The 16,926-nt window shown below is 44.4% G+C and overlaps 1 protein-coding gene across 3 annotated transcripts in view; it reads left to right on the top strand.

Moving 5' to 3' along the window:
- The window catches only part of LOC102208990 (solute carrier family 45 member 3), a 43,827-nt gene that overhangs the window by 12,939 nt on the left and 13,962 nt on the right, over positions 1-16,926 (top strand). For all 3 annotated transcript variants that reach the window (XR_311777.1, XM_005734739.2, XM_005734738.1), the window contains exons 2-4: positions 7,440-7,802; positions 14,127-14,317; positions 14,436-15,099. Coding sequence is in view for 2 of the 3 variants with exons in the window: in XM_005734739.2 (XP_005734796.1) it covers positions 7,655-7,802; positions 14,127-14,317; positions 14,436-15,099 (1,003 nt within the window). In the remaining variant the exon portion in view is untranslated. The remainder of the gene's footprint in view (positions 1-7,439; positions 7,803-14,126; positions 14,318-14,435; positions 15,100-16,926) is intronic.

A 16,926-nucleotide genomic window follows, 5' to 3' on the forward strand; every position in this document is an offset into this window, starting at 1 on the left:
ATGGAAAAGATATATATAAATTTTATAAAGTTTGTATCTGTCTTGTGTGAAACTTGTATGAAAAGCATACAAGGGTGAAAACAGATATAAGATCCCTTGAAAAATTATATAATGAAACTTGTATGTTTTGGATACTTACTAAAAAATATATGAAAGTAATGTGAAAGTGGCCACTTTCACGAGTAAATCATATCTTTTTACTATTTCTTTTCCATATGGGTTGGCAAGAGGTTTGAGACCGTTCATTAATTATGGTCTGTAGCTGAGGCAGGTAGGTCGTTTTTAAGTTGGCATAGTGTGTACACTGTGTGCGCATCTAATGTCAGTGTTGATGGATGCTAATGACATCCTCATGAGGTGAGTGTTTTGTGCTGTGACCTTTAGTGTTGTGGGGAATATGGCTACTTTTGATGGATCACTTGTGAGTGTTGTTGGCCAGGTGATGGCAATAACACTGAGGGGTGCTGAGCCACCCTTGACGTGGTCGTCGTGTGGCCATAGCTCTCCATTTGTGGGTGGTCACTAGTATGTTTTCTTTACTGAACCTTGTGGATTAAAGTAAGTTGTTGTGGTATAAGGCCACTCGTATGTGACCATTTGTGTGGTGGAGACAACAGATCACTTGGTTGTGATTATTTGTTGCTACTTTTGGTTTTGTGTTGTAGCAGGTCAGGTCATCATTTTGGGTTTGACTGTTGTGTGGCAACTTCAAATCCTCATGCAGGGGCATCCATGCTTAAAGATGCCAACTATAATGTGAACACTGTGCTTCTGTTAGCTTTTACTTTTATTTCAGGTTTGTGGGTCAAGGACCTGAAGGCTTCAGAGGGGCTTGTAATAAATTTAGGGGTCCTAGAGGAACCCTTTTGAGGGAGGAGGTGTTACGCCTCTGCAGCCCCTAATCTCCTCAATGTTTTCAGCTGGTGCTAATTGGCCACACCTAGTCAGGTGTGGCTAAAAGCATACCTGAGGCAAGCTCCCAGGGAGCTCACTTGTCTTTGCCTTGGTGACAGCAGCCATTTTAGCCAACCTGGTTTTCCATTCTAAGATAAAACCCATACTCTGATATTCGTATCCTTTTTTTATGTTGCGGCTTTGAGCCGGGTCGTAACAGTGTGTTTGTGAGACCTCACTCTAGCTGTGTGAATCATCTTTGGCCTCGGTGTGGTGAGCACTGGTGCTCTCCTCCACTCTTTCCATGGTTGGATCTTACTGGTGTGAAGATGCGTTCCTGTGCTGGGAGGGAACGAGTCCTAAAAAGAATTCATAGTGACGACATATTTTGTTCCTAGCAGAAAAAATTAGTCTCTTATTAAAATAAATCTTGAAGGAAAACCTACAGCGTCGTTCTCTCACGAGCTATGAACCGTCTGCTCGTCATCCTTTCAGTCTAGACTCTTCTGAGTCATTGTCCTAATTATGTGGAGATTTGAACGGAAAGAATTTTATTTTTACCCTCTAGAAATGAGACTCTGTTGGCTTTCCAGCTGAAATATAAGATGCATGTCCCGTACTCACATTTTCTCACCAAACCAGCATTTTAAAATAACGGTGATTGACTGTAATTTTTACTCAGGCTGCACAAAACTGGGGGGGTTATTTGCACCAAAGCTTTGCAGTTGTTCCTTTTTTAAAATTGTAAAATTGCATAAAAAGAAGAGGTTGGTCACAGGATTTGCAGGGAAATGAGGCTCAGAGTTGGGAACAGGCTGAAAATCCAAATCAAACGCAAAGAAGTTGGAGAATGATGCCGGTGGATTAGCATAGCTAATCTGGATGACAACACCCGGTAATGCTCGTTGAAGAAGGGATGAAAGGAGGTTGTTGTAATTGCATAGAGTATCTAATATCTCTGATGTCTTGGAATAATTGTTTACACGAGATATGAGCTGGGCGATGTGGACTAACAAATCATATTTTGGCATTTTAAGGCTCGACGATTCATTTCAGCCGGTTACGTAAAGTGGTCTCAAACTTCAGTTCTAAGACTTTTAGGCCTCTTTGGTGAATTCAGACGTTTTCCTTGGTTTATAAATACAGTGAGTTGTACTGTGTGCTGTAAATTGTACATTTTGAAAGCGTTTGCACAGCTGTGCTGTAGCTTCACGTCCGACCTGATCAGTATAGCTGCTAATGTTGTGGTTGTATGTGCAATATTTATTAGGTCATGCATATTAAAATATGACATGCTTTTTTTTTTTTAACTTAGACCTAGCTAATACTGGGTTGGCCCTCCTTTGCCTCTTAATTCTTCACAGTACAGAAGAGTATCCTGTTGTTCACAGCTGGACTGTCGTTTAACAAATGCAGCTGCGTGGCATCATTAAATTTGCAGCCAGCTAAGAATAAACTTGCTTGAGAATAAACTTGATTCTGCTGTCGAGTTGTTATTTTCTGAGGTGCGACTGCAGGAGGAAGACTGGGCTGAATGGAAAATGTCACCGACGCATCTGTTGCTACACAGCAAACGGCTCACAGACTGCACATAGTCTGGAGCAAGTGCCGAGTGTGGGCTCGCTGTCAAACTGTTGGATTGCAGCTTAAAATTCGAATGAACTGACTGTGGTATGTTCATTAATTTATAGGTTTACAATCTCATTTACTGCAGATGCTTGAGCCTGAGGTGGTACGGACATGTGATTGGAAGCAATGAGAACTCTGTAGCAAAAACGGATATGAGGATCGACCCAGAAGGACGCCGGCCTCGAGGCAGACTGAAGAAACGGCGGATGGACAAAATCAAGGAAGACATTAAGACCGTCAACGCATCACCTGAGGACGCCTCGGACAGAACCAAATGGAGAAACCTTTGCCGAAGAGCGGACCCTGCACCAGCGGGAACAACGCCAGGATGAAGAAGAGTCTCATTTACCCCCTGGAGACAATTTAATAATGTATGCTTATGCACATGCTGAGGGAAGATGCAGACGTGGACGGTTGGAGAGGACTGAATGAGCGGTCGCTCCCTCGTACTCACCTGTGACGCATGTGCAGCTGGTTCGTCGTAACATAAAGCTCATACATGCACGTCACCAAATCCATAAATGGCACGCAGATGTCCGCACGACCCTTGCACTCACTGTGTGGCCACGAACTTTACGTGTCTCTGACCCTAGCGGACCAGTGAAAGGCTTTGGTTTCGCGTGCTGAGTGTTGAAGTCACGCAAATCAGGAAGCCAAAGCAGCTCAAATGCCAGTTAATGTGCAAAGCAGCAAAACCATCTGAACTGACGTGTAAAGAAGAGATTGAAGCATTTGTTTAGTGAAAGTATGTTGTTTTTTTTACTTGATCTCATCTTGGTGCACGTTTTGAATTCCTAAACGGGGGATGGTAATCCAATAATTTGGGTCTAATTTGGCCTCTTGTTTCTGTAGAGATCCCATGTCTGATGGGAGCCCACCTCGAGGACCTTCCAGGTGTAACCTGTTTGTTTCCTTTTCACCTGCTACTTTTCTACAGTGCTCCTCTCTAAGCAGCTTCCAGGACCAAGTAAAGGTCCAGCTTAACTTTCTTGTTTTACAGAGAGAGCCATAGAAAAAGGTTTGCTGGCCAAACAAGCGGTCTGCATAAAGACTGGTCTTGCTTGTCTCTCAGTGCGGACGATTGGGTCCATTAATGTCCAGGAACCGGAGAGGCAGAGCGGCTATAGTGCTGCAGCCATTCAGCGTGAGCCAAGCAGCCAACCAGAGCCTCCTGCTGTTTCTGCAGCCACGGCCTCCGCTGTGTTTTTGGCTGTGATGTCATCTCAAAACAATTCCTTCCGCTCTTCTCTTACAAACCTTGATATCTGCTGCGAGACCCTCCGCTCGTACCCAAACATGCTTCCTGTATCTTACCGTCTATAAGAATCCTGCATCAAAACATTTAGTCTGGAGTTAATACCTCCCTCTATTAAATTACTCTCCCTGGCACAATGTATACAAAGGCTGTTTTGTATTCTAAGAATACCACTCGGAGTCATTAGGGCTGATTTTTGTGAGTTGGGAGGGGGCGAGGCTGAATAGGAATTGGTAATGGAGCAAAAGGAGAGCTGACAACAGTAAACCAGCCTCCATCTCCTCGCCGTCACCTGTCTGGCTCCGGTTGTGTTATTTGTCAGGTGAGCAGCAGGAAAGTCATTTGTCTAACAGCCTAAGCGTGCCTTTGTGTCTCCGAGGCTACGTGAAGATGAAGGTCATGACTGCAATGCATTGTAGAGTCAGGTGTCATTAAGTAAGCAGTGGAGTGTGTGTGTGTGTGTGTGTGTGTGTGTGTGTGTGTGTGTGTGTGTGTGTGTGTGTGTGTCCCCTTTGTCCCCTCTCCCTAACATGCAGACTTGAGTGCTTGAAAGCTCCGTTCTGCTTTAAAACGGCACCACAAATGCTTTGTTAGCTGTAGAGCTACAATTTACAATAAACTGACCCTATCTTTTATATTTGACTTTAACCTCCTAAGACCTGAGCCACATATGAGGATATTTGTTTAAAATTTCGATAGAACAGTAGCAGCATAATGTCCTCGTAAGTGGACATCAGGCCCTTATAGAGCAAAATTAAGTATTTTGGTCTAAATAACACAAAATGGGATGTCCACATAGGTGGACGCAGGTCCTAGGAGGTTAAGGAGCATGAATGAATGTCACTCTGCACTGCTGTCTTGCAGTCCTTCTTTAGTTCGACACAGTTTCATTTCCAAAACACTGTAATCTGACGCACATTTGGGAAAATCAGATTTCTGTACTCTTGCCACTTTTTCAGTCTAACAGAGTCAGATGGAGCTGCGGTGGAAGGCGTTCACACCGAGAACCATAAAGATGTCAGAAGGTTCCTCTTAGAATGCAGGTCAAAGATAAAGCTGACCTCAGAGGAAGGATGAGGAAGAAATCCACACACACACACACACACACACACACAGAATGTTGGTAGGGGGTTGTAGTGGCCAGACAGGCCCAGGGGCAAAGGCTGATCCCCTGATGAGTGTCTTTCAGTGCGTCCAGGCTGGGTGGGAATAAGATCTGACGGGTGTGAAATGGACCTCTCTCTCCCTGTGACCCGGGCGCCTGATCGGCCCGGCCTGCTAACACTGTTGCATTGTCCTTCAGATTCTCAGAGAGCCTCTATATCAAAAGTGTCATAATGACAAAGATGGGAATGTATGAATGCCTGAGGAAGTCTTGCAGTGGTGTTGATAGCATTCAGTTAATGTCCCTGATTTGGAATGATGTGAAAGGCATCACAGATTTTAAATGGACCTCTTAGCTAACACCTTATACTATTCAAAAGCCACTGGTGGGGAAAATGGCTTGGCCACTATTTTATGTCTTTATCAGCTGTTTTGTTGTTTGTTTTTAAAGAGGTTTTTTGGTTTTTTTTCCCACCCAGCAAAGTGGAAAGTCCTTGAAATACCGACTGAACCCATCTGTGCTTCACCGAGTCTCGTCTGAGATGATCACATCCATTTTGTTTGCTGGGAGTGAACAGATGGGCAGCATTGGCAGATAAATGTCACACTAAATGCAAATATAGCGCCTTGTTTTTGTGGTTGTGGCTGTTCTGACCGTTCGTGCTCTGCCCCTCTGCTTTAACAGAGCACACCGTCTCATTGGTGGATGATGACGACAGTGTTTCTCTTGGTTGTGTTTTTGTTTATTTTCTGCTCCAGGAAGCAGTGCGATCTGCACATGGATGTTCATGGATGGCAGTTTTCTATTTAGAGGACTTTCATCAATCTGCCTCTTCTGCTGTTTCCAGATATTTCAGTTTATGTAAGATTCTGCTTTTGGTTTTCAGACTCAGTTCAAAACACTGAGAGACTGGTCGCCTTATCGGCATGTTCGGGTGAATGATTGGAGCACTTTCAGGTATATGGAGTGAATACATGCTGTTTGATTGGGAAAGTGAGAGTTTCACGAGGCTGTTATGATTTGACTAGAATTAAACAGCTTTTAAAAACATGTTGGAGAACGTATGCTTCAACGTGTGTTTGGGTCATCTGTCAACGTGATCAATAAGGATACAGTTGTTGTTCTTTTGAACCTGAAAGCACCAACTTGACCAAACTGTCGATGACGGTGTTGTCAGTCTGCCTCTATCTGGCATCACATTGGATCCTGTAGTAGTGTCTGGCATGCTGAGCCCATATACCGGGGTTGGGGAACGCCAGGCCTCGATGGCCGGTGTCCTCCAGGTTTTAGACCCGTCCTTGATCCAACACAGCTGGTTCAAATGGGTAAATTAGCTCCTTGACATGTCTTCAAGTTCTCCAGAGGCCTGGTAATGAACTAAACATCTGATTCAGGTGTGTTGACCCAGAGTGAGATCTAAAACCTGCAGGACACCGGCCCTCGAGGCCTGGAGTTGGACACCCCTGCCATATACAGTCAGAGCATTATCATTCCCAACGCGTAACATACTGATGATTTGCCCCGCCCCTGGGCGTCACATGCTAATGCGAAAGGTGCTATTCCAAGTCCTTATGAAACGCTCTGGGTTGTCAGTTGAATCCAACAGAAAGCCGCTCGTGGCGCTAAGGCACGCTCAAGCAGAGACTCCAGCTGTCCATTCGCTTAAGCTTAACGCTACTACATCGTGTTTTCCAAAGTGATTCAGGATCAGGACGTGAACAGATTTAACATACATGACGATTTGTTAGGTTGATTTTCATGTCACATGTAAAACACATGTATAGGTTCATTCTGACCCGTCTCACGCCTCAGAACGCGTAACGTGCCGACAATTTGTCTCAGTCGTCGTTATGTTAGGTGATGGGATGACGTGTTGTATACGTTACAGGTGACTCGACTGATCATCTTGCCTGATCCTTTCTGCCCAGCAAAGATCTTTTATTGCTCATTGAGTTCAACAATAATCTGCAGAATATGTGACTAAAGCTCCAATCAGAGCTCAATAATGCAATAATGACAGTGTAGGCTCCGGGAGGTGTGGGTGCTAATACTGGTGCTCCTGTCAAGTGTCGTGGTGAGGGATAGTAAGAAAAGAGAAATTCAACTTTTCCAAAAGCTAATGGTTAATTTTTTTCTACATCTCTGGCATATTTTAAAACGAGGCGGAAAAAAGCGAGCAAGGAAAACAGCAGAGTAATTTGCATAGCAAATGGTTTGCCACGTTGCTCCAGCTGACTCATCTGCTTTCCCTGTTGTTGTTCGTGCTGCCCTGAAGCTGTTGGTGAAGAGCTCAGAGAATCCATCATTGCTTTTTGACTTTTGCTGCCATTTCCGTGTCTTTGGAACATATAATGCAACCTGTTTGAGGTTGTGTTCTGTTACAAGGATGCTGATAATCCCCTGTGTAACCTGAAGCCACTGACATCTGTGGCTTTACAGGTGTCATCCTGTGAATAATCGGTTTTGCTCAGGTTTTATTTCAGCTTTCAAACTGGTAATTTCTGCACGATGGTCATGATGTGGCTGTGCACTGAAAACTTTTCTTTTGCTCTTCAGATCCAGAATGCTGAGAAGAGGATGAATCCTCCAGGTCATCTGAGACATCAAAGTGTCTTTGCTGCTGTCCCTTTGCGACAGTCCTCGGGTCCAACCGGGGCACCATCTGCTTCCCCTCATCCCCCCCTTTGTCCCTATCCAGATCCTTCCCCCCTTCCCTGCCCCCAGTAGTGACCATCCCAGAGGGAAGGAAAGGCGACCCAGCCTCTGTAAATATGCCTGGATGGAGGTCTCATTGGCGTCTTGTTCTCCTGAACTCCCTGACCTGTGGCCTGGAGATCTGTGTGGCAGCTGGGATCACATACGTTCCTCCACTGCTGCTGGAGGCTGGAGTAGAAGAGCGGTACATGACCATGGTGCTAGGTAAGCTAATTACTAGGCCTTTTTGGCACCTCGCAGTGTGGGTGTTTGCATGCACTTAAGCCTCACTCTCGTACACGTATTCATGCTCTCTCGTCGTTTCATCTCTTTCTGTTAAACATGAAATGGTAAATGGCCTGTATTTGTATAGCGCTTTTCTAGTCCCTAAGGACCCCAAAGCGCTTTACACAACGAGTCATCCACCCATTCACACACACATTCACACACACACAATAAAAGGCAAAGGTGGGACCGCCCACCCTGCAGGTTTCAGCTGCGTGTCCTGTCTGTCTCCTCGATGGCTGGTTCAATGACGATATGCATTTTAAATAATAGTTTCATGGTATAATTGATACGTTAGACACAAGAGCTGGGAACCAGAGTGACTAATAATGAGCATTTCCTGTTTCCGAGTGTCTTTGACAAAAAACCCCAAACAAACACAAAAAACAGACCAGTATAAAACATTGGCTTTTGCCTTGAGCTAGGCCTGGCTGGTTGGCACGGACCGAATAGGAGACTGTGCTCGAGCCCAGCGGTCCAACCGTTTTAGCGCCATGGACCGGCCTTTAAGGTGCAGCGGAAAAATAATAAAAAATAAAATTATACGACCAAAACAAAAACTGTGGTATTTTGTAAATATAATAATAATAAAGGCGAATTCACTGTGTAATTGTGTAACTTTATTAGCGGCGATAAAAACCGTGAAAACCATAACTTTCACAGCCCGGTACCAAACGACTCACGAACCTGTACCGGTCCGTGGCCCGGGGGTTGGGCACCGCTGGTCTAGTCCACTAACTCTGAATGACACATTATCTCCAATTATAATATGATATATAGTATATAATTTATATAATAGTACCTGGGTGTTTCGGCCCAGATATATTGTAAGGAAACACTGATCAGCGATTCTGTGACACTTTATACGTTGCAAACTAATAAACATAATTTTTGTGCATCTGCAGGAAGATCAAAAGGACAAAAAGCAGGGTTTCTGTGAATTTCGTAGGTTTTGCTGTAGTGTAAAGCTATCGGCATTAATTTTTGCAGAAGCACTGTATATGAGATCCAGTGGCAGCTAAATTTGTGTGTCACAGTGGGGGGTGTAGCATGGGAGTGCGAGTACGCGTCGGGGCAGCCATCTTCCATTTAGGTCATAAAAACATAATTGAGGTCTTTATGGAGGTAAGTGGTCAACTCACCTGTTTTGTCAGTGTGGCAATCAGGCAGCAGGGAGGAGAACTGTGGGAGGAAGAGCCACGTCCTCCAGACCGTCAGACACACAGAGCTGCTTCAGTGTTTGGAGCCACTGTAATGTGAACATATTAACCCAGCTTTGTTGCTTACATGAAAATACAGTAACAAGTTACAAGTAATACGTTACTGTAATCCAATTACTTTTTTCAAGTAACGAGTAAAGTAAGGGATTACTATTGCAAAAAAGGTAATTAGATTACTGTTACTTTCCCATAGGAACGCTGCGTTACTGCGTTACTAAAACCGTGATTTTTTTGTGAGAATGTCTCATGACAGTGACGTAAGCGAGTGCGACGTTCGTGACAACAGCTGTGTGCAGATCAACAGTGGATCATATATGGAGTGCAGAGAGAGTATGAGCGTGCAGCGTTTAAAGCGTGGAAGTACTGACCTTACTTTGAGTTTGATTCCATACAAAGTGACAAAAACATTAGTGTCCGCTGTGCGTGGGAAGAAAGCAAGCACCGAGTGCGCTACCAGGGGAATGAGAAACTCCCAGATCCTTCCACTGATCGCTGCGGCACACCTGCACCACGGCAAACATCCGCCTGCCCCACTCCTGCTAAACAGGTGAAAATAGAACAACAGGGCTGCTGATTTTATTTATTTTCTGCTGTGTTTTACTTGCATCTATTTGAAAGACTGAGTGTAAACACAAAAACCATTTTATTTTATGTGCTGGAATGTGCAGAAAATAGGTTTAAATGTTAAACTAATTTCTTCCAGTCAGAGAATGTTGCAGATAATTTAATCTTTGCTTGATGCATAAAGTTAAAAGATTAAAACTAATAAAACAAGTTAAAAAAAAAAGGCTTTTTCCATTTGATTACATTTTGTATGATGGATTATGTAGAAAATAGAATTGGGTTTAAAGATCTATCGCTTTGTTACCTATTCAGGTTGTAAATCGTGTTTTTAAAAAGTAACTAATTAACTTACTTTTGAAAATAAGTAATCAGTAAAGGAATGGGATTACTTATTTTCAAAAGTAATCAGTAATTAGTTACTGATTACTTTTTTTCAAGTAACTTGACGAACACTGCAATTCACTAAAGCATAATTGGCTTTGCCTCTGGTGCTGTATGTATTTGAGGCTTATTTGCTCACGCCGGTGTGTAAGGACCTTCCCACCACAGGTTTCCAAAATGCCCACTGGACCTGCAAAATGTATGGAGAGCAGGAATTTCCCCACCGGGACTGATTTCATTGAAAGTAATTAATAGGTTGTGTCACGAGTGTAGGGTTCGATGATCTTATTGCCTATAACCGATACCGTTTCTGGTGTGAGGCGTGATGGCAACGGCTCAGTAGTGCAGAGTGGTAGACAAAGGCCATTTCTCCAAACCCGCAGTTTCTTCAGCTCACACTCATTTGGAAATCAAACTAATAAACAGTGATGACATGCTTGTCATTTGACGGTAATGGATGTAACCGCTCTTCACACAAACGCGTTCTTTCCAAAAGGGTGCAGAGGTGTTTCAGCTGTGTTGGGTGAATGTCAAGATGCTATTATTAAGTTATAATGAGGCAAATTACATTTAATGTGGATCTATTATTAACGATAATTTGATTTGAAGCATTCTCTTATTCTTGGAACACGAGCTAAAAGTTCACCTTGATTGGCAGCCGGTTGGTAATCAGTCCCTGAGATCGTTAGCACTACCCTTTGAGGAGTTCTTCAAATGAATACATTTATTCACAGGTCTGAGGCTGCGTCCACACCAGCACGGATAGATTTCACAACTGTGTTTATGTCTGAAAACGCTCCACACTAGCATTTTCAGTCGTTTTCAGAGTTGTGCGTCCCCATTGAAAAGGCCGAAAACGCTGACGTTCCAGTCCTGCGCATGCGTGAAATGCAAGAAGATGCGACCTGCCTCATTTCTGTCTGCTGCTTATTTACTTTCCGGCTCTTTGAAACGTCGCGGCAGAATGTCGAGGAAAAGCACAGAGTTTGTTAAATGGACTCACAATGAGGTGGAGTTGTTGCTGCGAGTAACACAAAAGTACAAAGTTGCAAAAGCGAGTGAGAATTAAAGAATTTGAAGAAAAGCTATCTGGAGCGCGTGCAGACTGATATTAATCTTTAATAGGGCTAAACAACTGCTGTATAACGCCCTCTGCTATCTTTGTTTAATTGGTCACATGACTGCATCACATGACTAACATGCGTCATCGTTTTCGATAGTCTCTGTTTTCGCTGTCCACACTGCAACTGTTTTCAAATGTATGCATTTTCAAAATGCTGCGTTTTCCTTGAGCGAAAACGCCGTCTCAGCGTGGACGGGAGGCCAAAACGGAGAGAAAACGATGCGTTTTCAAATGCAAACGCATTAGTGTGGACGTAGCCTGAATCGTTGGAAGCTTCAGCCAAAGGTGGTGAAGCTGAAATGGACCAAATCCCCTGCGTTACTACATCCCAAAGGATACTCTATTGGATTGGCATCTGATGGCTGTGGAGGCCATTGGAGTGCAGTGAACTCGTTGTCATGTTTAAGAAACCAGTTTGAGATGTCTGAGCTTTGCGGGATGCTGCTTCATCCTGCTGGAAACCATCAGAGGATGTAGTCGGTGTAGACAGGGTCACCAGCAATACTCAGACCATTACACCAACGGCACTGTTGATACAAGGCTCCATGTATCTGTGCTTTAATGTTGTTGACGCCAAATTCAGGCAGAAGTCAATACAACATTTTCCCAATCTTCTGTTGTCCAGTTTTGGTGATTTGAACTTCAGCGGGTTGCCTGCATACCATGTTGACCATCTGTATATGCCTAAATACTATGAGTTGCTGCCATGGCATTGGCTATTTGGATATTTGCATTAATGAGCCGGTTCGGTGACTGCGCTTACAGGGAAGGCCCACTTTAGTTGAAATTGTTCGACATGTGGACTACGAACTAAAAACGAGTTCATGACCTTTGGTCTGCAGCAGCGTTTCGGTGGGTCGTACGTGACAAAGTAACATCCCCACTGAGGAAAAGGAGACGATCACTGTTATTCACTTTACCTGTCTGATTGGACTGTTAGCATTTGTACTGTGTGCTAATATGAATAGTTGCTTTATCCTGTAAGTGCAAATGGCATTCCCGTGGTCCTCACTGCAGGCGTCTGTTTGAGACGTTGCCTTGTGACTGTACTGATGATAGATATAATTCCCCCGTAACAAAAGGCTCAGAGTGCACAACAGAAATGGCCATTCAGCTGTATAAAACAATATCCCCTCCTACTCTTGCACCTCTCTAACAGCTGCTTGTGATATGAAGAAAAATGATTTCACTGTAGCGTTGCTCTCAAACACGCTGCACTGTAAGGCAATCTGGAAATGGCTTTCAACCTAATTCCTATATGCTTGTATTATAATGGAGTGCTGGGATGTTATTTGAATGAAGATGGATATCGTGTCTTGGGAGGCTTATAGCTAATTTCCCCAAGCAGCAGTGTCAAGTTCTCCGATGGCTGCTGTCTACTGTATCTAATAGCCATTTGTGGTTGCTTCATCCAACAGTAATTACTTTCTTTCTCTAGTTTCTCTTACTGGGGCAGAGAGCATTCTGCTTTTTAGCATTTAATCGTAAGTACGTTTACTTGAGCACATGTGACGCTTTTTTATTCATTGTATTGGCTATTTTTCATAGCACACATGCGTGTTTCTAAACTGGAGTTTGCATTGTGTTTAGGAGAGGTAAGAGTGAGTGGGGAATGTGTGATGCAGTGACACTTCCAGCTGTAGATGATAAGGATTGTTTTGAGGGGCCTCCACAGCTGCAGAGGGAGAAATGTGATCGAGGGTAGACTCGCTGGCAGCAGCGTATTTGTTCTACCTGTCTCCATTTCCCAGTTTAAGTGGCTCCTTTCAGTTCATGCTTTTAAGAATTCTCTTCATGTTTCACTTTCTTGTCAAACTGCAGAAAGAGTGCAAATTGATCTTGCTTGTGTGTCAATGTTGTACTACTTTTTGAACGTTAGTCTCTTTGGAGACAAAGGTGCCACCGTTGGTAAGAAACTCACAGGGCGACTTCAGAGCCATTAGAGTCAGGCGAACTTGGGAAAAGTGTTCCCACGTTTGGGGCTCTGTCGTTTAACATCCACTTTCCAAGTCTGAGGCTCCTTTCTGAGAGCCTGTCTGCATTTCTCAGTGGGCGATGGCCTTTACGTTGGGGATGGGCTTACTGGGGACCAAGTCAACACCGATAATCAGACTTGAAACGAGCGTAAACTTAGACGCTATTTGCAACCACCCTCCAGGTGCAGGGCACAGATCCACCAGAGCTCAGACTTTCTGCAGAAACTGGAACTTGCGGTTAAGCTGGATCAGTTTGGAGGAACGAGAGCGATGACCTGTTTCTTTGGTGGTAGAATTGATCTTTTCGGGTCTTTCTGACCTTAAGTTTCTTCCCCATATTTGCTGCTTTACTTTTACGCCGGACTCTAACACACACGTGTCACGTTAGAGGTGCTGCAGAACAGCGTTTATGATTAACAGGCTTCTGTGTATTTTTATTTTTCGTGTGTTCTGTAAACACTTAAATGAAGGACCGCGTGGCCACTGGGCACGCACGAAATTCCTTTTGATGAGAAATGATGTAAGAGTACTTCACGGGGCACCTTCTTAAATGTCAAAATCTAGCCCCGAGATCTCATCACATTAGATCTTGTGTGGACCAGCGTCTCATGGTGTGTTCTAATTAGCCAGACCCAGCCACGTGTGAAGGATGACTGCTACCTTCAGGCAGCGAGCCATCTGTAGGAACCGTCACCTCAGCAGTCATTAATGATGGCAGAGACGCATGCAGTTCACCCCTGAGGTCAATAACAAAGAATCTAAGGCAACCAGTAAAAATCTGGCTCCACTCGACCAGTTCTAGTATCTTTAAACCATACTGGTGTTTGTGGCAAAGACATGTTTGAGTTGATAGGGATTGGTTTTGATTTTTCCGCCACATCGACATCTGTGAATACATGTTTTCCCCAACATTGTCTGTGTTTCTTTATGCTTTGTCTTTGCATCTTATGGTTTGTTAGTATGATCTCTGACTTCTGTGTTTGCCTGGTTGTACCTGCAGGCATCGGGCCAGTGCTTGGCCTGTTGTTCATCCCCCTGATCGGCTCAGCCAGTGACCAGTGCAACAGCAGTTACGGCAGGAGGCGGCCTTTCATCTGGCTGTTGTCGATGGGAGTCCTTCTGGCGCTTTTCATTATTCCCCACGCTGACGTCCTGGCAGCCCGCGTTGCATGGGGTGGCCGCACGCTCCAGGTGTGTGAAATGTTTGTTTGAATTTGAGTTTTTCAGACAAAGGGTAAATTCTTCCCGAGAGTTTATTCGTTTGAAGACTGTGTCCTCCATATAACCTTGCGTTTCCTCCGTGTTCCAGGTGGGCTTCCTGATCCTTGGTGTTGGGCTCCTTGACTTCTGTGGACAAGTTTGCTTCACACCGCTGGAGGCTCTTCTGTCAGATTTGTATCGGGATGAGGAGGACTGCAGCCAAGCCTTTGCCATGTTCTCCTTCATGGTGAGCTTGGGAGGCTGTGTGGGTTATTTGCTACCTGCACTGGACTGGAGTCACGGCCTCCTCTCTGTTTACTTGGGAGGCCAAGCAGAGTGCCTCTTTTCCCTCCTCATCCTCATCTTCATCTCCAGTGTGCTAATCACCATGAAGGTGTCCGAGGAACCCTCTTGTGCCAACAGCGGCGCGGGAGAGTCGGGATCTCTACTGGAGCCGGGGACCGGTGTGATGGAGGCCGGCCGGTGTGGCGTGCCACGCTCGTGCTGCTACCTGCTGAAGTGCAAGCTGAGGCTCCTCAAGTCTGGACCCCTGATGTGCTTACTGAGGACATGCTGGTCCATGACGCCGGCCATTTACAGGAGCTACTGCCACGTTCCACGGGTGATGAGGCAGCTGTGCGTGGCTCAGCTCTGCAGCTGGATGGCTGTCATGTCTTTTATGCTTTTCTACACAGACTTTGTGGGTGAAGGCCTTTATGAGGGCGTGCCCAGTGCATTACCAGGGAGTGTGTCCAAACAAAGATATGATGAAGGTCAGATTCCTCTTTTTACATTACGTGCATATGATGTAAGATTTGTGTCTTGCATCTTTATAAATGTGTTTGTAGCTCTAGACAGTATGGCATTGCCAAAAAAAAGTCTTAAATGCACAAATAGCTGATTACCGGTGCTCGTTGTGCTAATCGGATGCAGGACGTGTCCTCTTTTTTTTTTTTTTTTGTCATCGTGGCACACAGCTGACCTGGAATCCCGTGTATCTGTTATCATGCATCCGTTTCTGGTCTGTCTCAGGGTATCTGATATAGACAGAAACGATGGCTCAGACTAACACACCGATACAACACTGCAGATAGGATTGTGAGCGTTTTGTGAAGTTTTACCTTTTTTTTTTTTTTTTTTAAAGCATGTCAAGTAAATCCACTCCAAAATTTCAGGTATTGTGCTCCACTCCTGCTTAGGGCTGTGTGATATGCCGAAATATATCGGATGACAATATAGAAAAATGTATCGTTTCATAATACAGTCTCGCTTTTATTTCTTGCTGTCGTAAAACGCCATTTACTGCAATATTTCTTCATTGTTTTAGATGACTGTTAGCAACAGTCACCGCGGCACCACAGAAAGACCAGCCAAACACATCGACAAGCTCGTTTCTAAACGAGGGGCTGCGCTGTGCAGAAAACTGCAAATTACGCAGCAAAAGGGTCCCCACCACAGAAAGCTGCTGAGCTGTTTGATTGGACCCGAGTGACCAATCATGCCAGGCAGAGGCAGGACTTGGTGCCAACCAACTTTAGTTATTTTTATTTATCAAACATTTAATTTACAAATGAAATTTGAATAAATTTTAGTTTACTTAATTTGACAGTTAAGCCATGTAACATTTTTTCTGTTATAGCCTGCTATTAAAACTGTCACCATCATCACCCACAAATATATTATTTACTTTAAGATCATATAACCATACAAGCCCACACGTGTTCTGACGTCTGGGTTTGTGCTTCTTAATGTGCAAACGTTTTCCTAAAGTGCAGCTGTGCCCAGAAAATGTTATTACCTAAAACAAAATGCAGCAAAGCAGTAATGGAATACATTTTCATTACCTCCTCTCACTACAGCAGGGATAAAGATTTCACTACTCAGTTTTTCTAGTCAGTCAGTCAGCCACCACATGAGACAGCCACTGGGGGGCGTGATGATCAGTCTCCATGAGGAAGTGGCATCAAAGCAGAGATGATATCTGAAGGATTCAAATGCCACTTCATTGCCAAACACTCATTTCTACCATCAAGTACCTCACCTCTCTGCCCAACATCTTTCAACAGAGGAATAACACTGGCCTCCCTCTTTGTAGGAGGACCGCATCTCTGCAGGATGAATGGCTCGATGAATGCTGTGGAGAACAGCCTGGATCTCTGAATGCTCTGGTGCATTTCTCCATTACCTTAGTACCTTGTTAGGGGCTAAATTCTTGGTGAAGTCACTCAACTCTCTGCAAATGGGGGGGTACATTTTCTGTACCACCCAACCAGGCATATGAAGCCTTTCAGCTCACCCTTCCTCTCAGTGGAACAGGAAAGGACTGGATAGCATCCATTTTCCCAGCTTGTAGCTCGACCCTGCCTAACTAACAACAAAGCTCAGGTACTCTATGGGTACCTGTGCAGCGGCGAGGGCTGATGCCCAACCCAAGAGGCTTTATGTTGTAGGATTTATTTACTCTTCCCAGTCCCAACTGTACACCACCACATCATCCAGATATTCTACTGAAAATTCTGACATATCGCCAGTGTTGGGGAGTAACGGAGTACATGTGCCGCCGTTACGTATTTAGAATACAAAATATGAGTAACTGTATT

This window comes from Pundamilia nyererei, unplaced genomic scaffold (assembly GCF_000239375.1).
Source record: "Pundamilia nyererei isolate P.nyererei 1_Seehausen unplaced genomic scaffold, PunNye1.0 scaffold00060, whole genome shotgun sequence".
Lineage (NCBI taxonomy): Eukaryota > Metazoa > Chordata > Actinopteri > Cichliformes > Cichlidae > Pundamilia > Pundamilia nyererei.